Source organism: Centruroides sculpturatus, unplaced genomic scaffold, assembly GCF_000671375.1.
Source record: "Centruroides sculpturatus isolate CEXI.00-Female unplaced genomic scaffold, Cexi_2.0 scaffold560, whole genome shotgun sequence".
NCBI lineage: Eukaryota > Metazoa > Arthropoda > Arachnida > Scorpiones > Buthidae > Centruroides > Centruroides sculpturatus.
In genome coordinates, this window is record NW_019384914.1 from 331,350 (window position 1) to 351,030 (window position 19,681).

General features: G+C 35.8%; 1 protein-coding gene across 1 annotated transcript in view; it reads left to right on the forward strand.

Annotated features, from left to right (window-relative positions):
- The window catches only part of LOC111631709, a 334,641-nt gene that overhangs the window by 216,251 nt on the left and 98,709 nt on the right, over positions 1-19,681 (forward strand). The window contains exons 18-20 of the mRNA XM_023376015.1: positions 3,552-3,846; positions 4,037-4,320; positions 6,029-6,139. Of these exons, the coding sequence (XP_023231783.1) occupies positions 3,552-3,846; positions 4,037-4,320; positions 6,029-6,139 (690 nt within the window). The remainder of the gene's footprint in view (positions 1-3,551; positions 3,847-4,036; positions 4,321-6,028; positions 6,140-19,681) is intronic.

Sequence of the window (19,681 nt, forward strand, 5' to 3'; positions counted from 1 at the left end):
ATAAAAGGGCCCCCACAGTGTATAGGTTGATTAGAAATGACAAAGAAAGAATTGATGATAACGAACAGGCAGGAGTTTATGCAATTCCCTACAAAAATGACCAGTTGGGAATCGATAAGGACTATGTTGGGGTCACTAATAGAAACCTTAGGGTGAGAATTAAGGAGCACCGATACGATGTCGCAAAAAACAAGTGTACAACAGCATTATCCAAAATGGCGCAAGCGGATGGTTCGATTGTTAAATGGGAGGATGCCAAAATTCTTACAAAAGTACGCTCGCCAACGTTGTCATCCATAACTGAGAAATGTGAAATTTACAGAGCGAGTTTGGCTGACAGATGTTTAAATTATAAAGATGCGACGGTATTACCGTCATCCTGGAAATATATAGTAAGAAGTAACACGAGTAATAATGCGTCTACAGTGACTCAATAGATATCTGGGTTAATGTATTAGGAATTGTTCCTTATTGTTTGCGGCTTAACACCGTATTTTATTTTTTATTTTTCATTTTTCATTTTTCTGTTAGTTTGGTATTTTATTTATTGTTTTAGTTTGGTTATGCTTATTCTATTGGTTAAATTTAAACGCATGTTCTAATTTGGTTTAATTTTGAACGTGTTCGGTTGTATATTAGAATCGAACAACAGTAAACCTGAAGATGGCCCATAAATGGAGCCGAAAACGTTAGTTTGGTGTAATAAATATATGTTTCTCAGCAATAAGGTGTGTTGGATGTATCTAATATTTTGCATAAGAGGCTGAGTAGGATTAAGTGGTTATTATATAACCGTTTGTTTGAAATTTGTTTGCGTAATTTTTTGAATTCCTCATTCGATTTAGAGAAATAACTGATGATGGACGCTTAATGCATTTGAAAACATTTTTATGATATTAAAGAATTGTGTTGGAAATTTCAATGGTTTTTTATTTTTATTTTATTGAATTTAGTCTCCAGTAAGCAAGTATACATTTATTTACATCTGAAATAGGGCTGCCCATGGGTACTCCCTATTTTTGTAAATATGTGCTGTTATTAAATTGGAATACCAAAGTATAACACATTTGGTAGACAGTTTATAAGATCTGTTTTTAGTGAATGGGTGCATCAACTCTCCTTAGTAAAAACTATTAACAAATTTTTAAATCCAGTAGCAAAAACATTTAATAAAAACATCAAACAAATATTTTCAACTTTAACCAAGGTTTGCTTTAGGTTTGTGAACCAACTGAATTCCAAAATTGGAAAGCTTAGAATCAAACAATTTGAAATACAGTAGAGCCTCGAAAACTCAGCCTAATGTGGACCGAAGGGTGGCCGAGTTTGTAAAAATGCTGGTTTATCGGGAATGGGATTAAAAAAATAAGTATGAGTGTTTCCTCAGAAAATACTGTACTGTACTCAGTGGTGATATTCAGCGGGTTCACACAGGTTCGGCCGAACCCGTTGTTAACATTTTCAAAGTTTTCCGAACCCATTGTTAAACACATGTAACATTTCTCAGCGGTTTTGTTTCTTTTAAAAAATATATTAAAATATACGTATTATACTCTGTAACACTACTAAACTAGAGCCTTATACCCCATTCACTATGTTCCCCTTGTACACCGTTCGCATATAACCTCCATCGACTGTTTCAATCTCGACTGAAACGAGATTTAGGCTGCGTACACACTAGGCATTTTTAAACGCGCGTTTTAAAGAATTAAGAGTTTTACTAAAGTGCCCGAAAAACGCGCGTTTTAAGAAAAATCTATAAACGCACGTTTAACGCGCGCTTGGCCAAAAGCGCGCGTTTGAGTGTGTACGCCTATGTAGAACTCTTGGTTCTTTAAAACGCGCGTTTAAAAATGCCTAGTGTGTACGCAGCCTTAATCGCGATCGACTCAAGAGAGTTCTTGAAACTAGGTCTAGTCATACGAGGGATCCCACAATCCTACGCGTGCGAGAAAATACAAGATGGCTGCGGAACACGTGTCGGGCTGTCGACAGTGAAATAAAAAAGATATTGTATTTCGAGAAACGATGACATCTGTCTATTATTATAATAATACCTAATGATAAAATAAATGATTTAGAAAAGTTTTTTCTTGAGAAAAAGTCATAGGGAAAGCAGTTAACTCCTTGGGACTCTAGCAATTGTTGATATTGATGTAATTAAACATAAAAAATACTTAAAACTGAAAAAACGAAAGAAATGCGTTAATTCTGAAGAAAAAGCTTCAGATTTTATTTTCCTTTGTCTTGTCTTTCTGTGAAATCTGACGCTGATGAGTCATTGTTTAAACAGCTGGATGACCTTGAACACAGCTGGAGTTGGATTTCCCGGGACATTCTCATAGAAGTCTCGGGAGGCGATGGGTTTATAGTAGGGTGAATACTAGCTGGCCGTATATTTTTAAAAAATTAAAATTTTTATTGCGATTTCCGACCCCCCGACTTAATTAAACTTATATATAATAAAATCTATTAATTAAAAAAATTTAAAAACTATCGGAGGTCGTTTTTGACATCAGAAACTAGCTTTAAATAACTTTACCGAAGGAAAATTTGTGCACTACAACTTTAGAACGATGAATGAAATTTGATATCAAACTCCCATTAAAAAACAATAAAAAAGCAATTAAGCGTGAATCGTGTGTCATTAAAGGTAAATTGAAATCGCGATAATTTTTTTCGCGCGGGAAAAAATTTTTGAAAAAATTTGAAGACTTAAAAAACATTCCAAAAATCCAAAAAAAACCAAAAATTGTAGTGGGTCCAAACGCCTGAGTTTTATGTAACGCTATGTAACTTGCCCGAGATATCGTGGGCTTGGGGTTTAAGGTGTTTAAGGAAAAATTTTTCTGTTAGCGAACCCTTTGTTACATATTTCGAATATCACCACTGACTGTACTTGTATGTATTGTTGGAGATTGGCCGCTAGGGGATTCTGTGTGTGTGTGTTCAAAATCGAGCTCCTCGATTTCTCGTGATTTCGATAGGTTAATCTGTTTCTAGTCCAGTTTTTTATGGTCATCTGGATAGAACTGGTGATTGTGACTCTTCTGATACCAAATTTGATAATATGGACCCAATATTTTTGGAAATATGAAGACTTAAAGTTCACGTTTTTTTTTCGGACTGACTTTTCGTAATCTCTACGACCGATTTTCCGGAATTGTGAATGGTGGAGGACAATATATCGAACGGTGAGTTAGATCTCCAATTCTTGTGTATTTTGGTCCACCCGTTTTTCAGTTTTTTGACTTTTTCGTTTGACATTTGGCGGCCCGAATCGGGCCTACGTGTTGACATTCGTGAAAAATCTTAACCGTGTCCGGTAGTGGACCATAAGTGCTCCTTACTGAATAATTTTGGAATACTTAATTCAAATAGAATTTGAATGGTGACGATTTAAACTTTTGAAGACTTTTTCCACTTCTACTGCTAACGGTCTGACAACGGTAATAACGGTCGTCAACGGACTTGAATCGTTGCTGATCTGACGTCATCGCTTTCTTACTGATAATTTTCTTTGTTTTTTGAAGATAAAACTTCTAAATTAGACAGAAATAATGGAAGACTTTCGCCAGGATGCTGAAGTCATTATTCAGGAGACACAAAAATATATCACTGCTAATAAGGATGACCGACTGGGGACTGCACAACATAAGAAGTTTATAGTGAAACAACTTAACAGGATGATTGAATTAACTGAGGCTGCTGTCAAGAAAGCTTGCATAACAGAGATTCCAAACAATAAAATAAGGAATTTAGAGACTACAGAAGATATCAAAGAAGCCCTGGAGATTTGTAATAAAAACGTTCAAGAGGCTGTCCATAATACCAAGCAAGAAATCAGTGAATTGATTAAAAACAATATTATACAGAGTAAAAATGAAACTTTTGTTTTATCTGTTCCGACATATAGTGCAATACTAACCAGAGGCTTGACTACAATGCAACCAAAGCCAAAACCACCACCACCTTCACCTACCTGTACAATACTGGTTTATAGTGAAAACGAGAACTTTACCTCTGAACAAACAAGAGCAACTTTTGGATCCAACAGCAGCTGGTGTAGGGATAAAAAAGATAAGAAAAATTAACCAGGGGGGAGTCGCAATTGATGTTTGCGATGATTCAGATGCTGAAGTTTTGGAATGTTTATTGGAGAAAGTCTCGGGACTCAAGGCTCGTAGAGGAAACCTACAACGACCTCTTATTAAGATTGTTTCGGTTCCTAAGTCTATCACTAAAGATGATCTTGAAAAACACATTTGTGAACAAAATTATTTGGCGCTTCGTGTTGAAAAAGATGAATTTCCAGATCATGTTAGAGTTAAATATGCATTAAAACAAAAAAACAGTGAATATCTTTCATGGATCATTGAGGTCACTCCAAGTATCAGAGAACGATTACTTAAGGAGGGAAAGATGTACAGTACATCAAGTGGAGTAGTTGTCCAGTGTTCGAATATATTCCAGTTAGACAGTGCTTCAAGTGTTTAGCTTTCGGACATTTTGCAAAGGAATGTTCGTCCCCAAAACGTGTCTGCAGTCATTGCCAAGGTGATCACTTGTTTAAGGAATGTATAGATTCAGTATCTTTACCACGTTGCACCAATTGTGTAAAAGAAAAATGTGAACTATTTCATCACAACGCTATGGACAAAGAATGCCCTAGTTATATAAGAGTTAAAAACCAATATTTACAGAAAGTCACATGTAAGGACTAATTTATGTATACTGTTTCTTCTGAACATACGGATCTATTTTGTATTTTACTCTTGTTAATTAACGAGTCTAGCTTTCATGTTAGGCTTCTGCCAATTGGTACAGTACATAATGAGCTTTGTTTATAACTAATGCCATATTCTAAAGTATTGTGTTATACTGTATATTCTGGTCTCTTCTCACGTACTTCATGTTTGTTTTGTATCGTATTGTCTATTTTTATGTATTTGATTTCATTGTGTTTCGGGAAATACTGTAATTTTCTCTTGTATCCCATTAACTGTGTCATCAGGTAATGCCAAACGCGGGGCCTGGTCTTGTACTTATTTTTGGTACAATAAAACATAATGAATGAATGAATGAATGTATGTATTGTTTACTTGAGAATACAACAGAGAATAAACTGCCCAAATACCCTTAAACAAAGGAAAAGTACATCTTTTATGAAGGCATAGAGCCTTTACTACATGAAAATGAAAATTAATGAATACACTGTGTACAGTAATTTACCTGATAAGACAGACCTCAGAAAAATACTTTATGAGGCATAAAGCTGTCTTTATCATGAAAATTAATTAACTAAGGATTTTTTTGCCTTGCCAGGGTGTGCCTGAGTTATTCGGAGTGCCGGGTTATCGAGTGCCGAGTTTTCGAGGCTTTACTGTATTTGGAACATATAACACATACAGAAACTTAAAGGTGGAAATTACACAAATTCAAAATATATATAAAAAGCCAACAAGTGTGTATATTATTTTAGGATCTAGCCCACTAGTAAATAATACAAAGTCAATTTGGATCAGTGCTGCCAGATTTTTCATAAAAGTATTGCCAGGCATACAATATCATACTTCCCATCCTTAAAATTGATGCACTTGCCAGTCAACTCTGATGGGCAAGTGCAAATTAGATCAGATAAGTAGTACAGCTTATCTGATTTAATTTGCTCATCAGAAAATTGTGCAAAGGAAGATAAAATTGTAGCAAATCCTTTTTTTTTAAATATTGGACAGAAGGAAGAGGTATGTTTACATTTAGGACATAATTAGACTGATCCGTACAATGTTCTTGATGAGGTGGAGGATGATATGCTGTCAGAGACCATTTTGTAGTATTAGATTGATGATCTTGTTCAGTTCTGAATTCAGATCTATGGCTTAAAGCAGTGCTTGATTAACATGCAGAAAACTGAAATTTTGTAGCTGAAGGAGTTGAAGGAAGAAGTAGAAATGTATAACAATTAGAAGGCTGCTTTAGGAATGGAAAATAATTTATAGATTTAAACTACAATTTTATGGAATTGCAGATTATAATTCAAGATAATGAAGATATGCAACCTAAAAGGACAACTGAAGGCATCGCCAAAGTCAAATATAATTTTCAAGCAAAATCAGCTTTAGAACTATCTCTTTTTAAAGTAAGTTTTTTTTATTATGTTCAGTTATATTTATTAAGCAATATTATTAAATTTGATCATAAACAGTAACATAAGTAATGAAATGATAAAGTTGAATTTATTATTTGGCTATATCATATGATTATTAATATATAATATGGCTGAAGTTTGAAGAAATTGTAGAAATAAATTTTCACTGTCATTTGTTTGTCTGTCTGCTTTCCTCAATCTTAAGAACATTGTTAGATAGATGAAAGTCAAGATCAGATAGGGGCAAGAGACCCTGATTAACTATATACAAACTTCCAATGCAAACGAAATAATATGATTTGTAGTTTGCATTGGAAGTTTGTATATAAAATTAAAAAATTTTTTCCTGGAAGGTGTTAGATAGATGACTGGCATGATTATTGTTAAAGGAAAAGTATGATGTACACAGGCAAGTCACTATTAATTTGAGATGGAGAGCATATTTAAATTAAATAAATTTAAAGTATGATTAAAAATTGCAGCTTGTCATTGTGATAATGTCACAATAAATAATTGCTTGTTTGGGCTTGGTTTTCTTTTGGCAGCTGAAAACAAAGTTACTGATATCTGGTGGCAATCTCAGAAATCTTAGCAAGTGAAATAAAGTCATGCAATTTTATGTCTAAATCATGTATGGCATGGCATTAGTAAAACAAAATCAAAATCTTGACAATATTGCTCGATTTTGGTTGTACTAATTATAGAAACAAAAATATTGGTTTTCTGTATAACTTGGCCAATGAAGCCATGGTTAAAAAATAACTCCTAAAAGCTGGAACTGTTTAACAAACATAGATGTTTTTATAGGCTACTTCCAGCACTGATATTTTATATATCTTAAATAAATGGAAGAAAAACAAATGTTTTCAGCCACTTTAGTTGTCCTCCTCAAGTTACAAGAACTTGAAACAAAGAAAACTCAGAACTGTGGAGGCCATTGAAATTCGTATGCAAGCACAGATAGAGGGACCTATTAATAACAATCTTCTTTCTACTTCATCTTTGGTTGTTCCCAGATTTACATGGGGTCAGCATTCCCATCTTTAATCTGTCTTCTCCACTTCTTTCTATTCAAGGCACCCTCTCTCCCAAATCCTCTGCCATCTTGTATCTTCATATCAGCTTTGGTCTTCACTTCCTTTTCCCTATTACTTTCAACTTCCCAATCCTCTTTCCAACATAGTCTTCACTTCTCTCCACATGTCCAAATCATCTTAATCTAATTTTCTGCATCTTCTTGCTTATAGGGCTCATTTTGATTGTTCCTCTTATGTAATCATTCTTAATTCTGTCCTTCTTCATCACACCACACATCCGTCTGAACATTCTCATCTCCACTGTCTATCTTTTTTTCTTGAGATCTTGTAATTGCCCACATCTCAGCTATACTGTTTTTGCTCTGCTGATCTTCACACCTCTCTTCCAGCACTTTTCTCCATTCTTTCAGCTTCTTCTCTTCTTTATCTTGGGATGTTTCATACAGCACAATGTTGTCTATAAACAGCATACTCCATAATGCCTTGATCTTTACATTTTCAATACATCCATCACCAAATCGAACAGAAATAGGTTAAGGACTGAGTCCTCTTGCAGTCTAACTGTCATAGTGAATCCCTTTGTCATACATACACTACTACTTACTTGAGTCATTGCTTCCTTATACATTTCCTTTACAAGTCATATATACTTTTTTGGTATTCCTGTTACCCTCATATATATCTATACCTTATATATGCACCCTGTTGTATGCTTTCTCCAGGTCTGTGTGTACCATCTGTACTTCTGCCTGCATTTCTCTGGACCTTTCCATCAGACCATTTTAGAGCAAAGATTGCATCTGTTGTTGCTCTTACTGGCATGAGACTAAAGTGTTCTTTATGTCTTGCTGTCTTTTGCCTTAACCCTCCTTGCACAGTTCTCTTCCAGATCTTCGTTGAATGCAACATTAATTTAATTCCTTGTAATTCCCATATTCTTGCATTTATGTCCATTGGGCATATGCCTAAGTTTTTATATGGCATATGCATTTTTGTTGATACAATTAAGTTTATGAGTTATGTAAGTTATTTTTTAAGCTTATTTTATTTTTGTGTGTTTTTTATTGTTATTTTTTCTTTTTTATACATTTATGTTTTAATCTACATGTAAATCTGACACATGCATATAAATTTTAATTTTTCAAATTATCTAATTACATTATCTTTGTGTGTTTTTGCTTTTGGTTTGTATAATTATATTTTAGTCTAAACAGAGGTCCCACATATGCATTTATATTTTTGTTGTTCTAAAGTGATCATATTCAAAACCAACTTGTTTCAGAGGACACTCCAGAGTTCATCTTCATTTTTAAATTGTAATTTGTTTACTTTTATTCTGAGGAAGCTGATTTAAGATAACTGAAAAAATTTTAAAATTAAAATTAAACTGAATTTTTAAAGGTTTCAGTGGTAGTTCTCTGGTTTATGACAAATGCAGTTTTGCTGGAAAATGCAATAATAATAAAAAAACAATAACTAACTAAAATAGACTATTGCATACAGCCATAATCAAAAAGTAAATTCTTTCTTTGTCCACTATCTACATTTTACACCAAATCTGAATATAAATTCTGTACCATGCCATTCCTTATATAATTAATCTATCTGTAAAACTTGTTTGTTTGTTAAAAAAATAAGGGTATATTTCCAAATTAAAACAACTGTTAATTATGGACAGTTAATTATGTTATAATATATTTGTATATCACATATTTCTGAACATTCAGTTATATATGATATACCAATCTCACATCCTACCAATAACACAATCATACATTATATAGATGCCACAACTAGACAACTTAATTACTGTACACTACAGCATAAAATGCCATTAATAAAAGGATGGATATTACCCTTGCAAAGGACATACAGTTGTGACAATCGCTTGTCATTTTTCTATATAAAATGAAATTGTCGGTTACAAAGCCTTTGTTTATAAGCTTCTAGAATGTTCCATTGGCTGTTATAGCCTGGAGGGGCAATAAACCCAGCAGGGAGCAGAAGAGGGTATATAGTGACTTGTGATTGAGAGAGCGACTCTCTTTTATTTTTGGTGTCGTTACAGGAAGAACATGAAGGCAACCAGCAAACATGCATTTAAATTTCTGTCAACCAGTGATTTCAGGACTGTACAAAGAAAGAGTTTTGAAAGTCAACAGACTATACTCCAATTGACGAGATGACTGGGTAAAGACAGTGATTATGCAAAGCAAAAATTTCAGGGACTTTCCACATACTAGCTCCTCCTCTTGCCTATATTTTTGATTGCCTACTGACAGTAGGATTGTCATGTAAGAAAATTTGTGGATTAGACTAATACGTAATTGCTGTGAAAAGATGAAATGTCTGAGTGTAACAGGAACATAAAGTGTTATAACATTTGAATACACTCTGAATATCATGTACTAGCAGACCCCGCCATACCTTGTTTTGGCTCAAAATGTATCTATTATAAATGTATAACATTTCCCCCGTGGGGGGAATTTTTCAAAAAATTTCTTCTTAGTGTACATTCTGTTGACGTACCCTATTAAATAGCAATCAAAAACGCAAAAACCCGCATCTAAAATAGTATAATAGAAGCCAAGTTCTTCACAGTAAGCCTTAATCCTGTCCCTCTCCCCCGCAGGGGAAAATATTGAAAAATCCCTTCTTAGCGTACATTCTGTTAACATACCCTATTAAAATGCAATCAAAAACGCAAAAAACCGCATCTAAAATAGTATAAATAGAAGCAGAGTTCTTTACGGTAAGCCTTACGGGGAAGGCTTACTGTAAAGAACTGTCCATTTCCCATGTTTAACGGAATAATATACAGCCTATGTCACCCTGAAATTCCATTCTAAATATTGGTGAAAAAATTTTTGAAATCAGATGAGTAGTTTCAGAGATTACCTGCTGCATATAAACTTACATACATACATACATACATACATACATACATACATACATACATACATACATACATACATACAAACATTACCTCTTTATAATATTAGTATAGATATAGGATTTGAAGTTAACTCGACTTTGTGTTGAGAAAATAAAAACTTACAAATAGTGTTTGCGACAGGATTTTGAGACACGTTGGCAAATGGTAGAGATTGATGATTAGCCACATGAGAAGGCTGCAAGAAAGGCTTTTGGTAAAATTTTGTATATTGGTTATTTGTTTTTCATCTTGTACCCAGAGACGCACATAATGAGTGAACCAGACAGGTTTTGTAGAAACCCTCTTGATGTAACAATAAGGGAAGCCAGTACAGCTTCCCTTATTGTTACAGGATTTTTGGAAATGATCCCTACATTTTCAAACACAAGTAGTTACTCTGTGAATGTACACCAATTCTTTCAAATGGTTGACAATGTTGCCTGACTTGCAGGATGGGATCCAGAAGTCAAAGTTGCAATATCACAAGCAATTGTCTACTTTCTTCTCACTACAAGATTTGTATCTCCATTCTTTCAATGACAAAAAGAACAGCTTGATCAAGAGTTACAATAAAACAGAACTTCACGAGAGGAGTGGATTAGTTTTTGTCATTCAATCCTACTGATCCTTAAAATACCAACAATAAGCAGGCACACACAAACAGTAACAAAAGAACTTCGTTAAAATAAGATCAGAGCTGTCGTCTACATTGTCAGGCTACACACAAACAACTTAATGAACCTCCATGCCTTTTCTTTTTTATATCTGTTGCACAATCTGGCAACAACTCATTAGAAGTGTTGGCAGATTGTGTTCATGGTCTCTGGCGCTGGTGGCCACAGCTGTGGCAGACACTGGTGGGGCGCTGGTGGCCCCACCAGTGTCTGTGTGACACGAAATGAGTGGGAAAAGATACATGTTGGCCAGAGTGTGTGGTAGTTTGTTGGGTTGGGGTTGGATTGTCTGTGGCACATTTAATCTTTGCTGGGCTTGGCATTGGATGTTAGACTAGATGTTGCTTTTTGGAGAGATCAGTAAAAAGGCAGTTGGTTTAACGTAACCGGTTTGTAACAAAAGAACAAAGAGTGCACAAAGATTACACACAGTCTTTACTCACGGAAGGTCACTACTAGAAAGGAAGAGTGAAATGAGGTTACCTTGCCCGAGGGGTCAAGAGCGCCATGAACCTTTTATTACATCAGAAGAACATTACGAATCTGTAAATGTTTGTCCGATGGAGAAATATTATTAATAAAATTGAAGACAAAACTGTCCAAAAAGGATCACCATTTATTTTTTGTGTTCCAAGACTAACACATTTTTGGCGACTGACCTTTTTTTGTAGGCTGCTTGTCACCGGAAATTACAGAGAGTCCTTTTAGAAAACACAAACACATCTAATTAAAATTATAAAATTTTCTGAAAAAAGAAGAGGTGACATACAGTTGTCCTGCTTACATCCATCTATACCTTCTTTTGGGGGTTTTTGGCTGCTTTTTATCTACTAGAAATTGGCACTGGAAAATGTCACCAGTTCCTTTTTCAGAAATTTTTATAATTTTAATTAGATGTGTTTGTATTTTTTAAAAGGACTCTTTGTAATTTCCGGCAACATGCAGCCTACAAAGAAAGGTCAGTCGCCGAAAATATGTTAGTCTTGGAACACAAAAAATAAATGGTGATCTTTTTTGGACAGTTTTGTCTTCAATTTTATTAACATTACAAAACATTGCGATCGTTGATTCCAACATTGGAGACATTGAGGTAACTGGTCTGACTTGCTCACTGCAAGAATAAAAGTTGGTTTTATTCGATCGATGGAAACTACAGTCTCTTTTCCTTTTATACATACATAGAGTGAATGTCTTGTCTTCATGTGAGATGACTTCATAGGGTCCATCGTATGGAGGCTGTAAAGGCTTCCGTACAGCATCATTGTGGAGAAATATGTGGGAACATGACTGCAGTTCTTTGTGGATAAATGGATTGCGATATGAGTGGTGCACCACAGGCACTGGTTTTAAGTTTGCCATCATCATCCTGAGTTTTTCGACGAAAGAACATGGATTGATGTCCTGAGAACCTGGGATGAAAAATTCTCCAGGCAGTCTGAGGCTGGTGCCGTAGAGCATTTCAGTTGCAGTAGTACTGATGTCTTCACGGAGTGCAGTTTGCAATCCTAACAAGACTTAGATAACACTTCCATTCACCTTTCTGAAGAGTGACACTTGATGGCAGTTTTAAGTGAACAATGAAAGCGTTCAACAATGCCATTTGCAATTGGATGGTATGCTGTTGTCTTACCTCTTTTGGCACCAAGAAGTTAAGTGAGGGATTTGAATAGGCTAGATTCGAATTGCCACCCTTGGTCAGATGTTATTTGGACAGGCACTCCAAAGCGAGATATCCAACCTGAATATAAGGCTGAAGCTACTGTTTCAGCCGCTATATCTGGCAATAGGATTGCTTTAGGCCAACAAGAAAATCTATCAATGATTGTAAGGCAGTATGTTGAGTCATTGGAAAATGGCAATGGACCAACAATATCAATATGAATATCTAAAAATCTAGCATCTGGAATAGGAAAGGTTCCCAAAGGGCTAGCGACGTGTCTCTGGATCTTCGACCGCTGACAGGAAAGGCAAGTGCAAGACCATGTTTGGCAGTCTTTATGATGGATGGCCAAACAAATTTTGCTTTTACCACTCTGGTTGAGCTCCTTACACCTGGATGGGACTGGTTATGGAAGGGTCAAAGGCAATGATAATTAGGTAGAATGTATAGACGAATGCGATCCGTAGATAAATCACAGTAAATTTTGACATCATTGTCAGAAAGTTTATACTTCTTAAGTACAAGTGATGAGTCACTTGAAGTCAGGAGAGACTGGAGCTCAGGATCTTGCTGTTGGTCTTTGCAATCTTGATATAATCTACTATAGATGGCCTACTAATTGGCTCAATATGGGAGAGAGCATCAGCTGGAACATTATCAATCCCCTTTATGTGTCTGATGTCCGTTGGAAATTGTCCTGTAAAGTTGAGATGTCTCAACTGATGGGGTGTACACTTATTGTGTCGTTGGTGAAAGGCAAACGTTAATGGTTTATAGTCTGTGTAAATGGTGAACTGTTGTGCTTCCAGCATAAACTGGAAATGTTTCACAGCCAAATACACAGCCAGAAGTTCTCGGTTGTATGCAGAATACTGATGCTGAGAGTTACTCAGCTTGTGAGAAAAGAACGCCAGCGGCTGGAGACCTGTGCTTTAACTTGATGAAGGGCATCGCCCACAGCAGAATCAGATGCATCAATGTGTAGGTCAAGGATAGCACTTGGTGAAGGATGATGTAGTAAGGTGGCTTCTGCTGATTGTGATTTACATGACTCAAATGTCTAAATCGAATTATCAGTCTTTTTAATTTCACGTTGGTCGTTTTTCTTTGTTCCTTTAAGTAGGTCATGTAAAGGAGCTTGGTAATGGGTTGCATGGGGTAGGAACCTATAATAGAAGTTCAAGATGCCTAAGAACCTTCTCACTTGTTCGAAGGTCTTTGGCCACTTTTGTTGGGTTATGGCAGATACACGTTCTGGTAGTGGCATAATTCTGTGAAGAGACACCATGTATCCTAAGAATGATACATGTGGGGCAGCAAAAGTACACTTGGATGCATTGACTTTCAGACTGTATTTGTCTAGGTGTTGAAACACTTGCCATATGTGCATCTTACGTTCCTCCCACAAAGTGCTAGCAATGAGGATGTCATCTAGGTATGAAAAACTGAAGTTTAGGACTTGCAGAACTTCATGCATAAATCGTTGGAATGATCGGGCTGCATTGCAGAGACCAAAAGGAAGGAAAACGAATTCAAATAGCTTAAATGGCATCATAATGGCTGTCTTTGGCACATCATTTGGGTTAACTGGTATATGATGGAAGGCTCTAACCAAATCGATTTTGGAAAATATTTCGGCTCCGTGTAAATTTTGACCGAAATCGTGGATGTGTGGCACAGGATAGTGATTGGGAACAATTATCCTATTCAGGGCATGATAGTCTGCAGTTGGTCTCCAATCGTTATGGCCCTTTGGCATCATATGGAGGGGAGAAGCCCAGTTGGATTTTGATAGTCTGCATATACGTAGCTCCATCATGTGCTGGAATTCTTGTTTTACTACTTGCAGTTGAGCAGACTGCAATCTACAAGGTTTAGCAAATACAGGTGGACCGTGTGTATTGATATAATGCACTGTGTTGTCCCTGACCTTGTCTGAAAAAGGCCAGAGATGAGTGACATGTGGAAAGTCCTTGAGAATATCCTACATTGGGGAATTGTTGATTATAGTTTTGACTGAAGTAGGTATAATATCTTCCTCATGTAGTAAGGGAAGTCAGGGCGTCAACCAGTAATCTGTTTCTGATGTCGAGAATGAGTCCAAAGTTGGCCAAAAAGTCGGCACAGATTATAAGCTGTTGCACATCAGCTATAGTAAATTCCCATCTGAAAGAACGTCTTAAGTTGAGGTCAAGTTCTAGCACTTTTGTTCCATATGTCGAGATTTTAGAGTTGTTGGCAGCATACAATTCAACCTTTGTAGGCAGATTCTTAGTGCGGTTGGGAATGATCGATAAATTGCTCCAGAATCAATTAAGAAATTTAGGCCAGTTTTGTTGTCATACACAAACAAAGGGCTGTACTTTGGAGCCAGGCTTGACCCATAGCTTGTCTAGCTCATCGCTGCTAACAGCCAGGACTGTCTGAATATTTTTGGGGAGATGTTGGAGCCACAAGTTTCTAAGGAATTCTTCTGTAATCTTGCCTGCTGAAAGCTCCCTCATTTTATGGAATAAAACGCTGGGTTTCTGATCCCCTAATGCCAGATCTTCAAGCAGAATTTTACCCTCTTTAGCAGCAGAGTTCTGGAAAATTTCAAGGAGTCAATCTTTGAGTTTAGAAAATGGGACCTCAGCTGGTTCGTTAATCAGGATCACATTTGGGTCATCACTTTGCCATTCAATCCTACTGATCTCCTTAAGGAGATATCCCAAGATATCTCGGGCAAGTTATTACATAGCGTTACATAAAACTCGGGCGTTTGGACCCCCCTAAAAAATTTTTGTTTTTTTTTTATTTTTGGAATGTTTTTTAAGTCTCCAAATTTTTTCAAAATTTTTTTCCCACGCAAAAAATTTTATTGCGATTTTAATTTACTATTAATGACGCACGATTCACGCTTTATTGTTTTTTAATGGGAGTTTGATATCAAATTTCATTCATCGTTCTAAAGTTGTAGTGCACGGATTTTCCTTCGGTAAAGTTATTTAAAGCTAGTTTCTGATGTCAAAAACGACCTCCAATAGTTTTAAAATTTTTTTAATTAGTAGATTGTATTATATATAAGTTTAATTAAGTTGGGAGGGGTCAGAAATCGCAATAAAAGTTTTAATTTTTTAAAAATATTTAAAAATATACGGCCAGCTAGTATTCATCCTACTTATTATAAACCCATTGCCTTCCGAGACTTCTATGAGAATGCTCAGGGAAATCCAACTCCAGCTGTGTTCAAGGTCATCCAGCTGTGTAAACAATGACTCATCAGCGTCAGATTTCACAGAAAGGCGAGACAAAGGAAAATAAAATTTGAAGCTTTTTCTTCAAAATTAATGCATTTCTTTCGTTTTTTTCAGTTTTAAATATTTTTTATGTTTAATTACATTAATATCAAAAATTTCTTTGTATGCAACAGGTTAAAATACCAACAGTAAGCAGGCACACACAAACAGTAACAAAAGAACTTTATTAAAATAAGATCAGAGCTGTCATCTACATTGTCAGGCTACACACGGACAACTTAACAAATTTTTTTTTTTTTTATATCTGTTGCCAGCCAATAACTCATTACAAGTGTTGCCAGACTGTTTTTGCAATCTCTGGCACTGACAGCCACAAGTTCACTGGCCACAATTACTGGGTATTTGACAAATGAGGGATGAGAAGGTATGTGACTATATTATTAGACTTAATACGAAGGCTGTTTTTTAAAATACGGTCCGTTTTTTAATAAGAAGAAATATACTGTAATTATCATTAAAATATATTTTTTCCAATATTCTACATACTTTTATCTACTTTTCTACATAATTTCCATTTTTGTTTAAACATTTGTCATACTGCTCAACAGTTTTTTGAATTGCGACTTCAAAGAAATCTGCCACCTGTGAAAAAGCCGAATCCATGACTGCAGTTTTCACTTCTTTATCATCATTGAACTATTGACTATCAAAACCTCCTTTAAGTATCGAAACAAGTGAAAATCACTGGATGCAATGTCTGGACTGTAAGGTGGATTATTCAGTTGTTCCCATCCAAAAGAACTGATTAGACCTTGTGTTTGTGCAGAAACATGTGGCCTTGCATTGTCATGGAGCAACATCACACTGGAAGACGTTAGACCATGCTGCTTTTTTTATGGCACTGGAATTTTCTCAAGGTCACACAATATGCATCAGAATTGATTGTTGTGCCTCTTGGCATAAAATCCACTAACAAAATCCCTTTCCTGTCCCAAAGACAGTTGCCATAATTTTTCGTGCTGAAATGTACTGTTTGGCTTTGGTTGGCGAAGATAAGTTTCACCATTCCATTGACTTTTGCTTGGACTCGATTCATGTGAGACACCCAAGTCTCATCTCCTGTAACGATGTGTGGTCCAACAATTCATCTCTTTCCTGATTGTGTTGAGTCAAAAATGATAAAGCACTGCCCAATCTTTTTGTTTTGTGGTTGTCAGAAAACAGTTTTGGAACTAACCGAGGACACAATTTTCGTTAATTCAGTTTCTCCAAAAAAATGGTATACAAAACTGATCTTGAAACCTGTGGAAATTCAGTTGATAACATTGAAAACGTGAATCGTTGATCCTCTCAACTTTGTTATTCACATCACAAACCAAATCTTCAGAAATCAGAGAAGGTTGGCCAGGGCGTGGCTCATCATGCACATTAACTTGCCCGTCCTTGAACATTCTCACCCACTCTCGAACTTTACTATCACTCATAGCATTGTCACCGTAAACTTCACAAATCTGACGGTGAATTTCTGCTGCTGCCAAGTTTCTTGCACTCAAGAATCAAATAACAGATAGTATCTCACAATCAGCAGGGGACTCAATTTTCTTAAACATTATAAACTTTTACAGCTTAGCACACAGACAGATGATACAGCTGCAAATGGTGTCTAAATGCGAGCAAAGCATGCTTGGCGCAAACAGACATACACACTGTCGCAATCGCGCGTCATTCTCACTCTCATTCACAAATGGACCTTATTTAAATAGCCCTCGTAATTTATTTTATGGGGCCATCAAAAGATAGTCAGGTCTTGCTACTTCATGATAGTGTTGATGGAATATATTCATCAAGGGACTACATTCCCAGCTCTAGGACTATGCTCTTTGTGATGGACCAAAACCTTAAGTGAAGCTACCAAAATTTTCAAGTGAGAAGAAAAAGTTGGCAATGAGTGTTGATATTTCAGGAATAATTGAAATATTTCAATTATATAAAATTTGAATAATGATCATGTTTATGTAGGAGATATAGTTAGTGCAGAGATAGATAAGAACAATAGATTATCCCATTTAGAAGCCACAGTGAGCACATTGTGCTAATCTATAGCTCAGATGACCAGGAAAATTCATGCAGAATGGAGACCAAGACAGTTTGACAGTATGTGATGCTTCATTTGTAATGATTCAAATTATTTGGTGAGGAAATGTCCTAACTGTAGAAGCTCCAATTTAAATTGACTGAGGAACAGAATAAAAGTCAGCACTCTTTTCCCAGTTATAAAAAAGCCTGGTTGGAGTTGTTTTATCTACAAAGGGTCTTCCAATTATAAGAGGAATCATTGGGCTACTTATTGTGGTGTTATTATGTGATTCTGGTGTCAAAAAATCAATAATTGATATTGATTTATTATAGAGGTTAAAACTCCAGCACGAAACCAACCCTGTCTGAGGAAACAGGTAAGAATTCATTGGCTCAATGGGCATATTGGGGTAGACTGACTTTGTAAATTTCCATCCATTCTCAGTGACATAAAGGTTGCATTTGAGAACAATAATAATCCCTAGAGAATAATAATCCACGAAAACCTTTCTGTACAAGTGTTATGTTCTTAACTACTCCAAAAACGATTTTGACCTCCACCGAGGTCTGCTTCAGGTGGTGACTCGGTGGAGGTCGAAAGCGTTTGTGGAGTAGTTAAGAACATAACACTTGTACAGAAAGGTTTTCGTGGATTATTATTACTCAACGAAGTGTTAAGTTGTTGGAAGTCGTTTTGAATCCCTAGAGACTATGGTTGTTACATAAACTGTACTAAGATAAATACCAATGAAAATGATATTGAAATTAACCACATGAAAGGTCGCGATGACCCCACAGTGGATTGTTTATCAAGGATGTATAGTGACCCTTGATCTTAAAAACCAGTTGTTATAAATGCTAATGGTGAGAAGATTAACTTGTTACAGAAGATTATAAGATCCCAAGATAATGACAAATTCATTTGTCCAATAAAAATGACTCTTTTAAAAGACAATCATCAACATCTTAAAGTGAGTATAAAGGGGGTGATACTGCCCGAATTCCAATCAGATGGGCTTAATCTTTTCTGTGTGAGGCCAAAAATGAGGAATGGGAGAAATAATAAGCATTTTTGTTGGGAAGAATGCTATACATGAAGTTATAAAAAAACTTTCATAGTAATCATCTGGTAGGACGTTGGAGAAGACCATGAAACTTAATAGCCAGTACTGTTATTTCTGAGGAATGTAGAAAAGCATCAAACATTATATAGAGCATTGTACAGATTGCCAGATGTCTAACCTTCACCAGGGTAGAGCTCTATTCCAGGAGATAGAGGTTGCAGAGTATCCATTTCAAAAGATATATGAGATGGACTCCTAACACCTCACTCTAGTGCCAAATTCATTTCCAATTTATAATCGTTATATCCAAATTTAGCCTGATCATTTACAGCAGTTGTGGGTGTATATTTGCTTAATATTGGGTTTCGATTGGTGTGTACATTTGTATATCTACACCTTGCCAGGATTGTGATGGCTGACTGAGTGCCTTGAGTGGATGTTTCTGGCTAAGGGCACAATTGTGTCCCCAGTTGGCACCATAATAACCATTGGTGGTTATATCTTAAACTTATATATACTGGAAGAGGAGATCAAACCAAAGGTCCATGTAGCATAACTGGCAACGCATATGCATGGTAAGCAGAAGATGAAGGTTTGAGTCTCACTTCAGGTTGATGCTTTTCTTCCAGTTTAATCTAAATTAATTAATTAAATATTATAGTTATTAATTTTAATACAAGATGGTGCCTAACCCCTCACTCGAGTGCCAAATTCATTTCTAATTTATAATCATTATATTCAAATTTAGCCTGATCATTTACGGCAGTTGTGGGTGTATATTTGCTTAATATTGAGTTTCAGTTGGTGTGTGTATTTGTAAACAAGCTAAAAGTTTGATTACGTTTGAT